The sequence below is a fragment of the Passer domesticus genome, chromosome 20, assembly GCF_036417665.1.
Source record: "Passer domesticus isolate bPasDom1 chromosome 20, bPasDom1.hap1, whole genome shotgun sequence".
NCBI lineage: Eukaryota > Metazoa > Chordata > Aves > Passeriformes > Passeridae > Passer > Passer domesticus.
The window spans coordinates 7,151,102-7,167,980 of record NC_087493.1 but is presented as its reverse complement, the minus strand read 5'-3'; the positions used below and the strand labels follow the sequence as shown (position 1 = coordinate 7,167,980).

The 16,879-nt window shown below is 43.6% G+C and overlaps 2 protein-coding genes across 6 annotated transcripts in view; one reads left to right on the top strand and one right to left on the bottom strand.

Annotated features, from left to right (window-relative positions):
- Positions 1-5,321, top strand: part of ABCC3 (ATP binding cassette subfamily C member 3) — a 45,959-nt gene extending 40,638 nt beyond the window's left edge. For all 3 annotated transcript variants that reach the window (XM_064395485.1, XM_064395486.1, XM_064395487.1), the window contains 6 exons: positions 291-392; positions 1,352-1,498; positions 2,427-2,585; positions 2,946-3,112; positions 4,041-4,235; positions 4,891-5,321. In XM_064395485.1, coding sequence (XP_064251555.1) covers positions 291-392; positions 1,352-1,498; positions 2,427-2,585; positions 2,946-3,112; positions 4,041-4,235; positions 4,891-4,999 — 879 coding nt within the window. In that variant the 3' untranslated portion in view covers positions 5,000-5,321. The remainder of the gene's footprint in view (positions 1-290; positions 393-1,351; positions 1,499-2,426; positions 2,586-2,945; positions 3,113-4,040; positions 4,236-4,890) is intronic.
- A 1,776-nt stretch (positions 5,322-7,097) lies between these two features.
- ANKRD40 (ankyrin repeat domain 40) lies at positions 7,098-14,752 on the bottom strand. Of its 3 annotated transcripts, none has more exons than XM_064395566.1 (6): positions 14,596-14,752; positions 11,941-12,089; positions 10,708-10,934; positions 10,470-10,632; positions 9,468-9,649; positions 7,098-8,262 (listed from the first exon to the last, which is right to left on the bottom strand). In XM_064395566.1, the coding sequence occupies exons 1-6, from the start codon at positions 14,715-14,717 to the stop codon at positions 8,122-8,124; spliced, it is 984 nt and encodes a 327-aa protein (XP_064251636.1). In that variant the 5' UTR covers positions 14,718-14,752; the 3' UTR covers positions 7,098-8,121. The 3 variants fall into 3 exon arrangements, with proteins under 3 accessions (XP_064251636.1, XP_064251637.1, XP_064251635.1); XM_064395567.1 differs by having other exon boundaries at positions 10,470-10,614; XM_064395565.1 differs by having other exon boundaries at positions 10,470-10,934.
- Between the last annotated feature and the right edge of the window lie 2,127 nt (positions 14,753-16,879).

The following is a 16,879-nucleotide window of genomic DNA, read 5'->3' as shown; positions in this document are numbered from 1 at the left end:
GTAATTATCTCATTTGTAGCATTAATGTGAATCTATGTCTTAATAGCAGTGTCTGCTGTTGTGGGGGTTTTGGGAGTTAGGTTTTTCTGTGGCTTTTTTGGGGGGTTTTTGGTGTTTTGTTCATGCTGGGTTTTTGTTTGTTTTGGGGGGGTTGTTTTTGGGGGTGTTGTTCTGGTTTTGTTGGGGGGTTGTTTGTTTTGAAGTTTTATTTTGTTTGTTTTGGTTGTGTAGTCTTTTATTATGTGTGTTGTTCCTCTGTGGGTGATATTTTGTTCCTTGTCTTCTCCAAGGTGACCTTGTCTCTGAATTGGATGGTCCGAATGACTTCTGAACTTGAAACCAACATTGTGGCTGTGGAAAGAATAAAAGAGTATTCAGAAACTGAAACAGAGGTCAGCTACCACGAGTGGAGCATGCTCAGCAACAAGATGAAAATTTTAGTGCACACATTTACATAGTCTTTCTTGAGTCTCTTGAGAGATGGTTTCTGCTCTGAGAGTTATCATTCAACCTGAACAAATGTCATGCTCTGAGCTGTAATTTATTCTATCACAGCTCCAAATTATTATTGTTGTCATGCAGCCTGTGCTTAGCATCTCATTTTCTTCTGCTGTGAGTGGCTATAGCACAGGAGATGAGTTTCACATCAGAATATTTGTCCCTTTGTGATTGAAGTGTTTGATGCACAGTCTCCTCTGTGTGGCTGATGCCATGGTCTGCTCATGAGCAGAGCTGCAGTACAATTATCAGATCTTACACATGTTTTCAACAGTACTTCTATTTAATCAACTTAATCAGTCCTCACCTCCCATGAGAAAATATCTCTAGGAACACTGTACTGCTAATTCAGGAAATTATCCAATCATCTACCTTTGCTGCCAAAGACTTCTGAAGCTGGCAGATGGAGCTGTGCCAGGAAAGCTCCTCTCTGGACACACCGGCTTGTTAGTCCTATGTGCATACTAAGAATTAAGGAATGGAGGAGAGCTGCAGTAAATGTCAATATTACAGTAAATATTTAACCTGGAACAAAAAAGGTAGCTAGATAAGATGTGTGATATGTGTTATAAACCAGAGCTTGAGCTGGCAGAAAACTGGCAGTGTTCTGTTGAAGTTGATGGGAAAATATTCATATCCATTGAGGGTTCATCCCTCTGTGCTCAGAGTTTTTTCCTGTTAACTTCACCACAAAGACACATGGGTGGATACTTAGGACCCCATGTTTTTTCCACATTATTATAAATTTATTTTATTGTGGAGATTTTATTTATCAGATAAAATGCTTTTATCTGAGCTTGAATTATTTTTTCTCAAACCTATCTGAGGCATTTCTGACTTCTGTTCTCCTCAGGCTCCCTGGACCATTGAGGGCAAGAGTCCCCCAGAAAACTGGCCTTCCAAGGGAGACCTGGAGTTTGTGAATTATTCAGTGAGGTACAGGAAGGGCCTAGATCTGGTGCTGAAGGATCTAAACCTCCAAGTGCACGGTGGGGAGAAGGTGAGTTACCAGCTGAATGTCTGCTGAACTTTGCTCTGGGCCTCCAGTGACAACGGTGGAGTAGAGGAGAGGGTCTAGAGGAACACTGATGGCAGGGCAAGAGCCAGCAGTGACACCTGTGCTGTCCATGTGCCAGCATCCTCCTGGCTGGAAAGCAGTAGAGTGAATTGCATGGGACTTTCTGGACTTTACAGTTCATTTGGCAACAGGCTCCCATATGCCATGTAGGAGGTACCAATGCAAGTGACAAAAATTCAGTGACAAGGATGCTTTTCTGAAGCAGTGCAGATGGGAGAAGGAATTCCAGCTTTTTCTTCTCTTTGACTTCCACTCTGAAATTTTTGGCATGGAAGGAAATGACATTCTTTGCTTCCTTAATCAGGAAATTGTCTTTATTCTGGGGGATTCATTTCTTCATGCTTCGATGGAAAGTTCTGAGGTTTGCCTGCTAGAGACAGAATAATTAGCATGGGAAAGTCCTTTTCCGAACAGGCTGTTGCTAAAAAATAGACTTGCCCTTATTCTGAGCAGACAGGATGACAGCATCCTTCTGGCATGGAGATACACATGCTTACCATGAAGTAGGAATTGCCCTTAGAGAGCCTTTATTTCTTGTGCTTGAGTGACTGGACCCACCGTGGTTGTCCCAAATCCCCCAAAGTTATGTAGGATGGCTCTAGGCCTGTGTTATTCATTATATTCATAACATGTGATATTTATATGGAATATCATTCCAATTACAGAAATGGCAATAAGTATATCACAGTGTACCCAGGGTTTGTAGGGAAGGATGGGATATTCTTTCTTAGATTCAGATCTTCAGTCAAACCTCTTAGAAGAATCATGGAAGGTTGTTTGGGAGTTTTTTGTTGGGTGTTCTTTTCTTCTTAATCATGTGCTTTGTTGTTAAACCTGCAATTTGTTGTAGATTGGAATTGTTGGCAGAACTGGTGCAGGGAAATCCTCCATGACGCTCTGCCTCTTTAGGATCCTGGAAGCTGTAAAAGGGGAAATTAAAATTGATGGTGTGAAAATTTCAGAAATCGGTCTCCATGACCTTCGATCAAGGCTAACAATCATTCCTCAGGTACTGTTTCTGTGTGTCACAATGAAGGACTGTTTTCTAGCAGCTTAACAAACCATAAATAATGGCTTATCCAAAGAGGAAAATGTTTTGTTACACTCAGAAAATTGTTTCAAAAAAACAAACTATTTACACTTTCACTGGTCTCATCCTGCCGCCTTATAAGCTGGGTGATAAAAGAAGGACTTAGGATAAACCATCTTTAGAGCTGAAAGTTGAGTTTGAACTGTATAATGTAATGTATTTTTAGAGAGGATGGGATTGAGAGGTAGCCTACCTGCAATGCAATAGGCACCTCGAAGCAGCAGCCCATAGTAACTGTACTTAAAGCACTTGTCTAATGAAAATTGGTTTTATATCCAGGATCCTGTTCTCTTTTCTGGAACACTGAGAATGAACCTGGATCCATTTAATAAGTATTCAGATGAAGAAATATGGAAAGCACTTGAACTGTCTCACTTGAAGAGGTTTGTCAGCAGTCAGCCATCCATGCTGGACTATGAGTGCTCAGAGGGTGGAGAGAATCTCAGGTAAGGAATGCCTTGACCAGAACATACACTGAACTGTCATTCAGCTGTGACAGTGGCTGACACCTGAGCACAGGCTGACATTGGTCTGTCATATCTGAAATTATTCAGCCACCTGTTTCTGTTCCAAGAAAGCCACCAATATTCAAACATTTGCCTCCTCTTCTGCCTCTGCCGCAAATGATCTGATTCTTCTCCCAAACCCAAATCCCATCTTGTCAGAAAGAAGTCTTGGGATGGCAGGATATTACAGACAGGCAGCCCCTTAAACACATTTTTGTAGGAAGGGAAATGCCATGATGACATTACTGCTGTGCTGAGTAAGAGTTTTCTGCCTGACACTTTAGCAGTGTTTATTTTCCATTACTATTTGAAAGGCCCATGAAGACATGACTGGGGATCATAAAATGCCATGTTCTGATACACTTCATTGGCTTCTGAAGCTGTGGTGTCACCAGACTGCCTGTGATGAATGTTCGGCTCCTTCCTCATGCTGCAGACACTCAGAGACTGAGTCTGGGCTATGTTTATGGCAGGGGAGGAAGTCTGGGTTGTTCAGACTTGGTTGTATATGGTAGAAAGGATTTGCAGCCTCGTAACATTTTCTTTTTCCTAAGTTTGCATATGCTCAGTGTTATCAGAACTGTGAGTGTTTCTGAAAGCTTGGGCAGAAATGTTGTCATTAGCTGCCCTGGCTTTTGTCACGGTGATAAAAGGCACATTTGGTGGCTCTGCCAACACAGGGCCATGCAGTAAGTGATCCTATCACTGTTAGTGCAGGCGTGCTGCAGCCTGCATGTGTGAGCTATGGGGCTGACAGAACAGACAGCTTGCAAAATATTTTTGGGTAACATGGTGAGTGACCTGCTGAGCACAAGTGGCTGTGAGCAGTGGGGAGCTGGGGACAGTGAAGGGCTGTCTGTGCTTGCAGTGTTGGCCAGAGGCAGCTCGTGTGCCTGGCCAGAGCTCTCCTGCGCAAAACCAGGATCCTGATCCTGGATGAAGCCACGGCCGCCATCGACCTGGAGACAGACGACCTCATCCAGACGACCATTCGGACACAGTTTGTGGACTGCACAGTGCTGACCATTGCACACAGGCTGAACACAATCATGGATTACACCAGGTGAGATCTCTGAGTGGTGGCAGGCTCGTGGCTTTGCTGGGGATGTGAGGCAGCACTTGGAGGGCTCTGGTTTGTCTCTAGACAAACCTCACTGGTTCGAGACAAGCAGACAAGAAGACAAGAACCTCACTGGTTCTCTTGTCAGGCAGTGTGTGAGCAATGATGTGCTATATAGTCCCAGAATTTCCAGCCCTGACTTTGCCTCTGTTCTATATTCAGAAACCAGAGCTGTGCAGGGGACACTGCCCAGGGACACTCTGAGACTGTCTGGAAGCTTATGGAACCTTGTTAAACCAGCAGCTGCTGTAACTTCCTCACTAACAGCATGCTATTTTAATTACTTGAAAATATATTAGTATTCTTCGTGAGCTTTTATCTCCTTGGCTTTCTGGAACTACAGTTTCAGTTCCAGATGCTTTTTTTCCCTCTTCTTGCCCCTGGGAGACGGTGACTGTCCTGTAACTTTTGTAGTCAAGCAGCAGCTCAGGGAGAATGTTTATCATCTGTTGTGTTTTAACATGTGAAAATAATTGAGGAAAACAAAAGCAAGGCAAAGATTAGAGAACTTTACTTTGTGACACAAGCAGGTACCACATTCCTTGTGAGGAATTTTCTGACACATCTTCTCCCCCACACCATCTTTTGTTTTGTACAGGATTCTTGTCCTAGACAACGGGACCATAGCTGAATTTGACAAACCTGCAAACCTTATAGCAGCAAAGGGTATTTTCTACAGTATGGCCAAAGATGCTGGACTGGCATGAAGAAAAGACCCCTTGGGTTTTGGTTTGATGTTTTTTTTAATATTACTGACTTGCCACAAAAGTGACTTGTGAATGTACTGTAATTTACAAAACAGTTTTTGTAGTAGACTCAACTTGTGATATGTGAACAATGAATTTTACAATTATGAGGACCAGAAAGTGAATTTTACATTTTAAAATAATTTCTATATCTATATTTTATTACATGGGTTTTTTTCCCAGAAAATGGGAAATATTCTGCCAAGAAAATGTATGTACCACAGCACAATTATGTACTGCATTCAGGTTTGTAATGAGTAAATTATATTAATGGTACAAAATACACCTGAGTTCTGTGTTTTCTGCATAAGGATTCATAGGATTTGGAGTGAAAAGACAGACCCAGTTAAGCTGACTCAGCTGAGTAACAGTAACAGTGAAATGTTGTGTAATCTCTGAGTGCTTCCAACCTGTTCCTTTCAATATTTCCCCCAGGACAAGGGAGCCCTGGGACCTTTAGGATCCCTGTCCAGGGCAACTTTGGCATTATAAAATTCCTCTTCAGCCTAAGGAGCAACACATATTTAAAGCTAAACCTACAAATGGCTTCATATAAAACATTAACTACACAGAATTTTTCCAGTTCAGTATACCCCACACAAGCTCACAGGGACATGATTGGACCAGAGGTATTGGAAGTTTGCTGTGTGTCTTTGGGTAGGAGGTCACTAAGAGTAAGTCTTCACTTAAGCTGAATGTGCATGCTGAGACAGGTGTGTATTTAGTTTGTCTTGTTCAACACTTCATCATCATCATCTGCTTTGCAGAAATAATTACCTATTTTATTATTGATAACCAGGCCCCCTCAGATAAAAAGGAGGCCTGTATTCAAACAGCATTTGCTGCTAGGATCTGCTAGAACCTCTTTTGCTTTAGTTGTGTCTTACAGTAAGCACTCCAGAAAACTACCCAGCAAGAAAAGGTTCCTGTGTTTTACCAGAAGGAAAGAGCAGAAAAATTTTGAGAAGACAAAAATAATAATTTGTTAATTCTTACAAATTATACTTCTTAAATAGAAACCCAAATCTGCAGCCAAGCTTTTATTAGACATTAATATTTCATGTGGCAGAGCACAAAGTAATGAATTATTTATCACACAGAGAATATAATGGTTATACACTGATGAGATTGGGGAGTGTTTATAGTATCTTCCTGGTATAAACTGCACAAGGTACAAAAATATTCCTGACAATGTGTAGATAGGCATCAGCACCTGTGCAAGGTTGCTGCCCCAGCAGCTGAGCTTTTCTTTAGGGGGCTCTTACTGGTTGACCCTGAGTCCTGGATTCAGCCAATGCCTGAACTGTCCTGTGCTGGGGAGCAGCCAGGGTGGCATAAGGAATGACAATTTTACTGTTCCATGACAGGGAACTTAATATTCCACCAACAATCTGGTATAAAACCAGATATTGTCAATGACTGGGACTAGGTTTGAGCTCTGGCACTTTGCAGAAGGGGCTTTTTCAGTGTGACAAAACCTTTTGTATCCATCTGGGGAGACTGATCTTCAGCATGGTGAGTGGGCACAAAGAGAATTCAGGTGTTGGCAGGGCTGTGTGCTGGAAACTGAGCCCCTGTGCCTGCTGCAGGCTGGAGCTCCCTCTGGTGTGCTCCAAGTGCTTCCAGAGCTGAGAGCAGCGAGCCTGGGACACTTCCACTGTGGTGGTGACACAGGCAGCTGCTGTCCCTCGCCTGCCACAGCCCCCAGGACAGTGCAGACTGTGTTGGTGCCCAGCTCCAAGCACAGGGACTCAGCCCAGGACTGCCCAGCAGTGATGACACTGCACAGCCTGCTCAGCTCTCAACTCTGAGACAAGACAAAAGATAAATTGCTTTGGCAGCTGTGGTTTCCAAAGAAATTGGGGGGAAGGTGAAGAAACAGGAAAACTCAGACCAGTTTGGTACATTCTGTTTGCCTGTTACATCTCATACTTTAGTTTATTCATCTAATCCACAGCACCTGCTTTTTGTGTGGCCTAGCAGAGTAGAACTCTTCCTCAAATTCAAGTGACTAAATACTAAAATCCTAAAAAAAATCAGATAAAATTCAGCTCTTAAATACTTTTCAATTTCTTTATTCAAGAATTTCACAGCAAAGTAGTAAAATTCTGAATTTTAAGTAATTGTGATTTTCTTTTCAGTAAACTGCATGGGTAAACACAAGTCACAGTGAAAAAAATAAAATACATTGCATAGGAACATCAAGTTTGGCTATTAGCCCAGAAAACCCTGGGTACTTCACTAGTTTCTTTTTACACAGGTACTTTATAAGTTCAAGATGCAATTTTTCTCAGGAATGTAGAGGTCAAAGGAAAATAAAATTACATTTTATGTGCTTTTAAAAGGGGAAATTAAAACAGCATTGAAGAAATATCAACACAGTAACAAAAATAGTATATTAAATTGCACCTGTCATTACAATATATACATGTCAATTGCTCATGTATATATTAACAGACAACACTAAAAGGGGTTTTGGTTGAGAGCATATTTATTATTTGGATAATTACTGTCACTTTTATTTTCAACCTGAGAAAAAGGGAAAAGTGTAAACAGGGATTAAGAAATCACTATAAGTCACTTGATAGAATTTAAACTTCACAGAGTTTTGTGCTTCCACAGATGTAAAGTCTTCTGGGTTTTTTTTCCCTCTAAGTGAGATAGGACTTAATAAACATGATCTAAAAAGAGAGTATTGATGGTAATGGACTCAGTAGAAATACTAAATCAGCTTCATGGCAGGTTTCTTAGCTTGAGTACCTCTGCTATTTCATAGCAAACAAATTATTAGAACAGCTTAAGGTAAGCCTTTCCCTGAGAGCTGCTAACTCTGCAGTATTTAATTATCTTTTTGTAAGGAAGTGTTGCATTAACAGATAGTTCTACCAATACTTCCTATGCATTGAGCTACTTTTATACCAGACTCACTGTTCTTAGATTAACTAGAAGCTTTACATGTGCATAACCACTTCAGTTTATTTCAGTTAACAAAATAGATTTTTTCACATCCTTAGCCCTTATAGGTATGTTTTTCAAACATAATTGTAAAACAAAAGATAAAAATATTTTGTTTTATTCCTTAATTAGTACGTAAGTTCTGATGCCTTCTTGTTATATCCATTCTGTTCAGAAAGTGTTGGGACTCTGAAAAGTAAGTTTTTGTCGCTTACTGTTAGAACAAGCTCCAGTTCCTGGAAATCCTGTAGCCTTGCAACATCCTTGTCCTTTAAACAAATACAATAAGGAGTTAGGTGATAGTGTCTGTTAATTTTGCAGAGGTAAATTAAAATAATAAGCCCATACTAACACAGGGTATGTATTTATTCGTAACTATGACAATTCTTTATAGTGAACTGGAAAGCAAATATCTTGTTGCATCTGGTATTTACTCTATTCCCTTAAGTCTGTTTTTAGAAGGAATGCAACACTGACAATGAGTGCAAGTGATGAGTGGGATTACACTTGTCAAGATCTACTGCATGGCACCCATATCCTCTTTTTTTTCCCCTTGCTAATTGTTAGAGGCTGATGAATTGATGCTTGCATCAAAGGAGGTCCTGCATGTGGACCTTCATGGCCTGCATGGCTTCCTTCAGAACTACCCAGCAAGGCAGCTTTGAGCCCCTGCAGCAGAGCTCTGCTGCCAACAGCAGAACACAGAGTCAGGTTTGTGTCACTGCAGGAACAGCAGGGGTCCTGAAGTCCTGCCAGAGAGCCTGGAGTGATTAGAAATGAAAATAAAAGGATCTTTCAACAATAACTAAAGTTGGAAAGTGACAAAATTGCTAATGTCTTTTCTTTTTCCTCCACTTTTTGACTAACACAGAGTAGGACATCTATAGTCAGTGAAGATGCAGCAGACTGAAGTCTGTTTATCTATTCTTAATCAGATTTGCCCACGAGTGACACCAACAATACTCTATAAGGATTTGAGAGTGAAAGAAAGGTCCATGGTGAGTTGGTAAAACAGGTCAGCAGGTCTCTTTTCTGTTGGCTACAGGGTAAATGTCACTGAAGGAAGGACAGTTATGTTCAGAGTAACTCTGAAAAACACTACTGTGCAAGGACTGCAGCCAGGCCTTGCTGAACTCACAGAGCTTGGTTGAGCTCTGCAGGCCTTTTAAATGCTGTTGGCAGCTCACAGTGGTGTTGTGTTGTACTGGATTTTACAATGGAGTCATAAGATCAGGTATTAACTGGCTCCAGCACCAAATGGTTATGAAAGGAGGTGATCAAGAAATTTGAGAAACTTTTTACTGAAGAAATCCCAAACAAGTACTGAGTGTTGAAAGTTCAGCAGAGATTTTTCATTTTTGGTTTGTTTTTTCTTTTTCAACATGAGCCTATGCAGGTGACCAACAAATTATTCCTTTATACCAGTAACCTAAAAATTTCTAAGTTGCTGCACTTCAAAAGATAGAGCTCTTACCTTTCTTAACATTGTATTTGGTAATTTTCTGATTTTCTGGACATGCTCAGGGTTCACACCCAGCTCACGGCAACTCACTCGGAGCAGCTCCTTGTAGGTCAGTTCTTGTCTGTCCAGTTCAATTTCAATGAAGTCATTTTCTCTAAGATTAGGGGTTTGTATTCTTACTTTAAGCACCAGTTCTATTAGAAATAAAAAGTCACATTAATAGGCAGAGGTATAAAGGAATTGGAAAAAAAGTCTCTGTAACAACTTCCAGGTATTTCTATGTTCTATTAATGTCGTTTGTGTCACTGGTAAGAATATATGATTCCTCAGAAAGCAAAACCTGGAATTGTATGACCACAGTTTAATTAGATTGATTTTCATCAAACTATATGAAAAAAATCATAGCAAATCTAATGCAATGTATGTGTGCATGTCTGAACCATTGCACAAATACTCTTTAATTGATTTAAGCTGATTTAACAGCAGCTTATACTGGTTGTCAATTTCCTGAGCAATCCAAGATTGCCTTTATTGGTATTTCTTGCTCTCAGTTCACTTTGCACTGCTACCCATGGTATCAGAATGCCTTTTACTTAAAGAACAAAAATTTTAATGGTAACTGGAATTCCAGTTTCCCTCTCTGGGTAGGCAAAGTTTCCCTATAGAACAGGCAGATCCTAGAACAGCTCAGTGCAGACTGAGCCATGTGAGGTTCTCTTGAGCTCACTGGCTTCTTGCTCATGATCTGTATTTGCAGCTTAGACTACACTATTTAGAGAATTAGATTACCCTGGTGTCTGTATGCTTTTATAGCAATTGAGACAGTAAATGTTTACATCAATATTTTAATAACGGTTCTAGCAGAAACAGCATATCTGCCTACTTCATTCCCTGCAAATGTTTGCTGAATGCCTAAGCATGGCAATCTGAAAGTCTCTGGAAACACATGATTAGTCTGCACTGCCCAAGTTGTCAGAAGATCAACACAAAGCCAGAAGAGATTTTTGGTGTTACCTTGCATGTTGAGTGGAAAAGCTCCTGTGAAGAAAACGGGCTGAAAGGCCGGCACAGGTCCCATGCAGGAGCTGTTCCCTTGCTGGGGCAGGGACTGGTTGGATCCTGCTGGCAAAGAGGGGCTTCTTCCCCAAGACACTGACCCCTGAAAAACAGGAGCTCTCTGGAGGACAGGATTTGGGTGTGATGGCCCAGCAGCCCCTCGAGGCAGGGGCGGGATGTCCCTGTTGGGAGGCACCTCAGGAGCAGCATTCCCAGCCTGCAGTCGCGCTCGTCCGCAGGTGTCCGAGCCAGATGGAGAGTTGGTGTCTTGTGGTTCCAAGTGTGAGAGATTCCCATTCAGGGCAGCATCTGGAATGCTGGTACTCAGGGTGTTGTAAACATATGGGAAAGGAGGGTTAGCGAGGTAATTGGGGATGATTGGCAGATCTGAATCTTGCTTTAAGTCTGGGAGTTCATCTTCCACTGTAAAACAAACCAAACAACATTCTCCAAGACTGATTTTGGTTGTTTGTTTTTTTTTTGGGAATGCACAGTTAAAAGCATCACAGATTAAAAGATGCATCCAGAAGCACCATGTCTTTTTTTTCCTACAATAAACAGAATGCTCAGGTGTTGCCATAAGAACATAAAAGCTGAGTCTGATTCTAATAATTCTGGGGGTGCTAATTCCTTCTAAACACTGCAGTACTTCTGTTTTGGCTTGTTTTAATCTGTAGCAGAATATTGTAACGTGGTCTCTGGTGGAATAATGCTGTCATCTTCATAATGTAGCAGGCAATGAAAAACAAAGGGTCTATGTTGTTTGACATTAAGGTAGAGTATAAAGGGAAGGGAACATGCAGTACTGGGAGGGCTGCAGCATTACCCATTCAACAGCTGGGAGAGACAACAATGAAAACAAAACCAGACACAGGAGTACACACGAGAGACAAGATGTTGTTAATCAGCCTCATTTCAAATTACTTATCACCTCCAGCAGCAAAAGCTGCTCTGTTCCAGCAGTTACAAAACATGATAGAGATGCTCTACCAATGTCCTTTAATGAGCCATTTATCTGGGCTGCTAGTTTTTGATCTGGGCTGCTAATTTTTGATCTACCCAACGCAGAACATGAGGAAAATCAGGTGTTGCTCACAGAAGACCTTCCTACAAATTAGAGATTTTTGCTCCTGCTGTCCTTCTGAAAACTGGAAACTGCATCTACCTGGCACACAGCATTCCTCAAAATACAGATTTTCTAAATTTCCAGTGTTTTGAAAAAAGTTTGGCTAGCTGGGTATGGAATTTATTGGTAATCCCCTTTACTTAAAACTTTGTTTCTTACCACGTAAACACTCTAGAAAGCAAGTCCTAATACTAAAATCCAAACACAATATCTTCACATGCAAAACAAAGATTGGAGTGCGCGTGCTTTGAACACCCTTTTACCAATCTTTGATGACCATATGGCAGAGTCACTATAGGTTACCTCCCAACATCTTCCTGATCTCCCTCTTGGACGTTAGCTGGGCTGGCCTCTCCCCTTTCTTTGTCAGGATGTCCTTGTCAGCCCCAGCGTGCAGCAGGTAAGCCACGACGGCCGCGTGGTTCCGCTTGCAGGCCCAGTGCAAGCAGGTCCTGCACAGGGAAAACAGGAACACTGGGTCAGATCCTCAGTTATGGCACATTTGTTTCCACTCATTCTTGCTGCCTATGAGAAGAACACTCCATGTAAAATAGGTTTGAACTGCACACTTTGTTGGAAATTTGCCCTGGATTGGGAGTCAGCAATGGCACCTGCTGATGTCATTTTCTCCTTGCTTTTTACTGCAGTAGTATTTTCAAAGTTCAGGATCTTTTCAATTTATCATTTTTCCAGTTGCCTAAAGACTAGGCTACAGTCTTTAGGCTACTGGAAAAATAAATATGAAAGTAAGGTTTGTATATGACATTTTAATCTTTGAAAGAATCAGCTGTCCTTAGAATACTTGTGTTTGTGTATATGTGATTTATTACTGGTATCTCCCTAGGAAATGTACTCTTTAATTAATGCTGCCAGCACAACTACTTGCACTCTCTGGCAAGTAAATTACGTTTAAAGCATCGTTTCTAAGAACAGTTCTTTGCCCAGTTGCCATTTGCTGCATCAGTTACTCAGATCTGCAGACAACTAACTTTCTGCAATCTAAGTGATGCACAGAACTAATCCCTTTTCTGTATTTTCAAATTATTTTTTGCAGCTTCTGACTAGAGAAACGTATTAAGGAAACACAAAAGCTGCTTAGTGCTCAGATCTTATTTAGTGTATTATTTAGTGTGTGTACTTACAGACTCTCACATTAACTTGCTATAGAGTTGTACCATTCTTTCCTACCCCATGTTCTATGATATTTGACCCTTCTCTAGCTTTTATATTTTATTTTAATTCTCTAGCTCCAGCTGAAGGAAATTCTTCAGGAAAATGAACATGCTCAGCCCTTCTTCAAGTCTGTTTATTTATTTTTTAAGAATTATATAAAATAAAGCAGAGATAAATAAACTTAGAAGGGGAAAACTGTCAGTTGAAAGTCCAGCTTCAAAAAGCTTTTTCCACTTCAGGTGGTTTGGTTTGGTTTGGTTTCTTTACAGAAAAGAAAGAGACTGCAAAGCCAGACAGGGTGGTATTTGCATTGAGAACAAAATTTGCTGGTTTAGTTTTTAGAGAAGATATGTGAAGCTCAACAGCACAGCCTCATTTTGGGGTTCATCCTGGCCATTCCACATGGCCTGTGCAGAGAGGAACCATCTACCCACGGACTTGATCCCAAAATATAAGTACTCAGCACCTCTAGGAATCACACATACTAAGAAACTCACTGCAAAAATTTTAATTGTACAAACTTAACAATGAAGATCCATTTATTGCCATGGTTAAAAACGATCAGATCATTATTTTAAAAAGAATTAATTTTATTACAAGACTTATTTCATCAATTCCAGTTTTAGACACAAACTCATTCTGATGACAGGCTGGTTTTCATCTCACTCACTAAGATAATTCAGCATCCTTTGAATCAGTTGCTTTAAATTTTTACAAGCTTTAATTTTAATCACAATTTAAAGCTCAAGTTAAGTGTTCCATGCTTCTCAAAACTGCTGATTGAACTTTCATCTTTAAAGTCTTGCTTCTTTCCCAATTTTATTTTTCCTATTTTTAATTATAATGTCACAGAATCCTAGAATGGTTTGAGTTGTAAGGGACCTTAAAGTTCATCTCATTCCACCCCCTGCCAGGGGCAGGGATACTTTCCACTCTCCAAGGTTGCTCCAAGCCAGCCCTGAACACTTCCAGGACAGGAGCAGCCAGTTCCTCTGAGCAACCTCTGCCAGGGCCTCCCCACCCTCACAGGGAAGAATTTCTTCCTTACATCTAATCTAACTCTCTCCTCTTTTAATTTAAAACTGTTCCCCCTTGTCTCATAACTATCTGTCTGTGTAAGAAGTTGTTCCCCTTTTTTTTTTTTATAATTTCAAGCATGAGACAGCACAGCAAATACAGGCTGAATTGAACCTGCAGAAAACAGCCTCCAAAAATGCCGGGGCATTCCCTGTAAAATCTTCCTTCTAATAAAATCATGTGTGTGTTTATGTGTGCAGTGTTACTTGTACAAGTGTCTATCACAGAACAGCCTTCTCTTAATGTTCTCAGGTGGATCTAAATGAGATGCCAAATCCCAAGTGTTTGTGTACGTCACTGGAACAAGTTCCCTGCTTGAAAGAGAAAGTAATTTTCAAACTTGAGTTAATAATAAATATTTCTGCTTAGGCAAGAGCACGTAAAGCTGAGGTTTGTGTTCTGACAGACCACGCCGTCTCAGGCTGGGGGGAAAAAAAAAAACAACATCAAAACCAATACTACAAAGTAAGTGCACAGTGAGAAGGGGCAAAAAGGGCAGGAGGTGGAGAGGGGACGCGTGTTTATGACCCTGCTTATCCCCTCTGGAATACGGACAGCTCCACAGCAGAGCGCTCGGGGGCGATCGACCTTTTCCTCCCTCCGCAATTCACGCTGCGCCTCGCCTTTCACGTGCGGAGCGAACGGGCAGCAGCCTGGCCCCGCACCGCCGAGCCCCCCGAGAGATTTTGGCTTCGGGAGCGCCCTTACCATCCGTTGACTTCGTTCTGGGAGTTGAGGCCGACGCCCAGCTCCACGAGCCGCCGCACCTCCTCCGCGTCGCCGAGCGCCGCCGCCTCCCGCAGCCGCTCCTGCCGCTCCCGCTCCGCCATGTCCCCAGCGCCGCCGCCCGCCCCCTGCCTGCCTCCCGCACTACCGCACCGCCTCCTGCACCGCCTCCCGCACTCCCGCACCGCCTCCCGCCTGCCCCCCGCACCGCCTCCCGCACCGCCCCCCGCACTCCCACACCGCCTCCCGCACCGCCCCCCGCACTCCCGCACCGCCTCCCGCCCCCCGCACCGCCCCCCGCCTCCCGCACCGCCCCCCGCACTCCCGCACCGCCCCCCGCACTCCCGCACCGCCCCCTGCCTGCCTCCCGCACTCCCGCACCGCCTCCCGCACCGCCCCCCGCACTCCCGCACCGCCTCCCGCACCGCCTCCCGCACCGCCCCCCGCACTCCCGCACCGCCTCCCGCCTTCCGCCCCGCCTCCCGCCCCCCGCACCGCCCCCCGCCTCCCGCACCGCCCCCCGCCTCCCGCACCGCCCCCCGCACTCCCGCACCGCCTCCCGCACTCCCGCACCGCCCCCCGCACTCCCGCACCGCCTCCCGCACTCCCGCACCGCCCCCCGCACCGCCCCCCGCACTCCCGCACCGCCCCCCGCACTTCCGCACCGCCTCCCGCACTCCCGCACCGCCCCCCGCACTCCCGCACCGCCCCCCGCACTTCCGCACCGCCCCCCGCACCGCCTCCCGCACTCCCGTACCGCCTCCGCACCGCCCCCCGCACCGCCTCCCGTACCGCCTCCCGCACCTCCCTCCGCACCGCCCCCGCACTCCCGCACCGCCTCTCGCCTCCCGCACCGCCTCCCGCACTCCCGCACCGCCCCCCGCCTCCCGCACCGCCCCCCGCCTCCCGCACCGCCTCCCACCTTCCGCACCGCCTCCCGCACCGCCTCCCGCCTCCCGCACCGCCTCCCGCACCGCCGCGGGGGACACTATTGCCGGTGACAACCCGGCCCGACAGCCGGTTCCGGGGCGCGGCGGACGGGGCAGGCCCCGCTAAGCTTTGTTTAGTTGGCACACAAATCTATCGCCTCCTGTCCCGCTGGTTGTCTTTGCGGGCTGTCGATTTGTCATGGAGCGGATGATGGAATCCTCGAGTGTGGAGTGTTGGGAGGGACCTTAGCCCCCCCGCCATGGGCAGGGACACTTCTCACTGCGCCAGGTTATTTACAGGCCCCATCCAGCTGGTATTGGGCACTTACATCATTTCTAGCTCAATGAGTGTCTCTGGTAGTTTAATTAAGATTGATTTTAACAATAATAGTTTTAATAATAATAATTTAGCCTCTGCTAAAGAGGCTAAATAGAGTGTGAAAAACGCCAATCACTTGTTTTTGAAATTTTAAAAGTGTAATAGTAATAAAATAGTTATAAAAATTAGTAATATAATTAGAATAATAAATTTGAACATTTGAGATTAGGACAATATGAGACAATAAAAACAAAGAGATACAGACGCCCGGGTACCGTTTTCTGGGCAACACAAGCCCGAAAAAGGACACCTGTTAACAGAGGATTAACCCTTAAAAACAATTGCCTGTTGCATATTCATACATCTCATACATGATGCATAAATTCCACTCAAACACAGGATTCTGTCTGGTCACTCTCAACTTCTTCCTCCTAATCCTCATGCTGTTTTCCAGTCTGAGCGAGGTGGGAAGAGGTTAGTTTTCTGCTGATAAGGGAGCAATAAATTCCCTTTCTCTGAAAGATTTAGGTGTCCTGCGGCTCCTATCTGGACAAATATCTTGCATAGCACAGTTTCTATTTTAACATTATGTTATAACCTAAAACTATATTTAATACACTACTTAAGAAAATTAATATAGCATAACTTTCTAGCATAATACAATACTAATTTTCATACTTGCGAAAAGCCAATCAAAATACACATTTTTCACATAGAGGGATTCAGAAAAAACTGGATTTGCCCGGTAACTGCAAAAATAAAGATCGCTATCTGTCTGCAAAGCAACTGGAAAGATTACAGGTAATTCCTGCCATTTGCATGGTTTGGTTTGAAAAGCTGTTTTTTGTCGTCATGGATTTGTCCTAAACCAAGTTACAGAGCAGTCAGTAAAAACTTTACCACTATAAAAAGTCAAAATAATAATTTCAAACTTCGCTCAGACTTTTGTATTGCAGGTTGCTCTGTGCAGTTACGGCAGCACGCCGAGGAATTCTGCAGTAGCAGGGCTCCAGTGCAC

Excerpts from the sequence above, each read along its gene's own strand:
- ANKRD40 (XM_064395565.1), bottom strand. The coding sequence starts at position 14,717 with ATGGCGGAGCGGGAGCGGCAGGAGCGGCTGCGGGAGGCGGCGGCGCTC. Across the intron at positions 12,090-14,595 it reads CAGAACGAAGTCAACGGATG|GACCTGCTTGCACTGGGCCT; the intron begins GTAAGGGCGCTC and ends TTCCCTGTGCAG. Across the intron at positions 8,263-9,467 it reads CAAATACAATGTTAAGAAAG|GACAAGGATGTTGCAAGGCT; the intron begins GTAAGAGCTCTA and ends ATTTGTTTAAAG.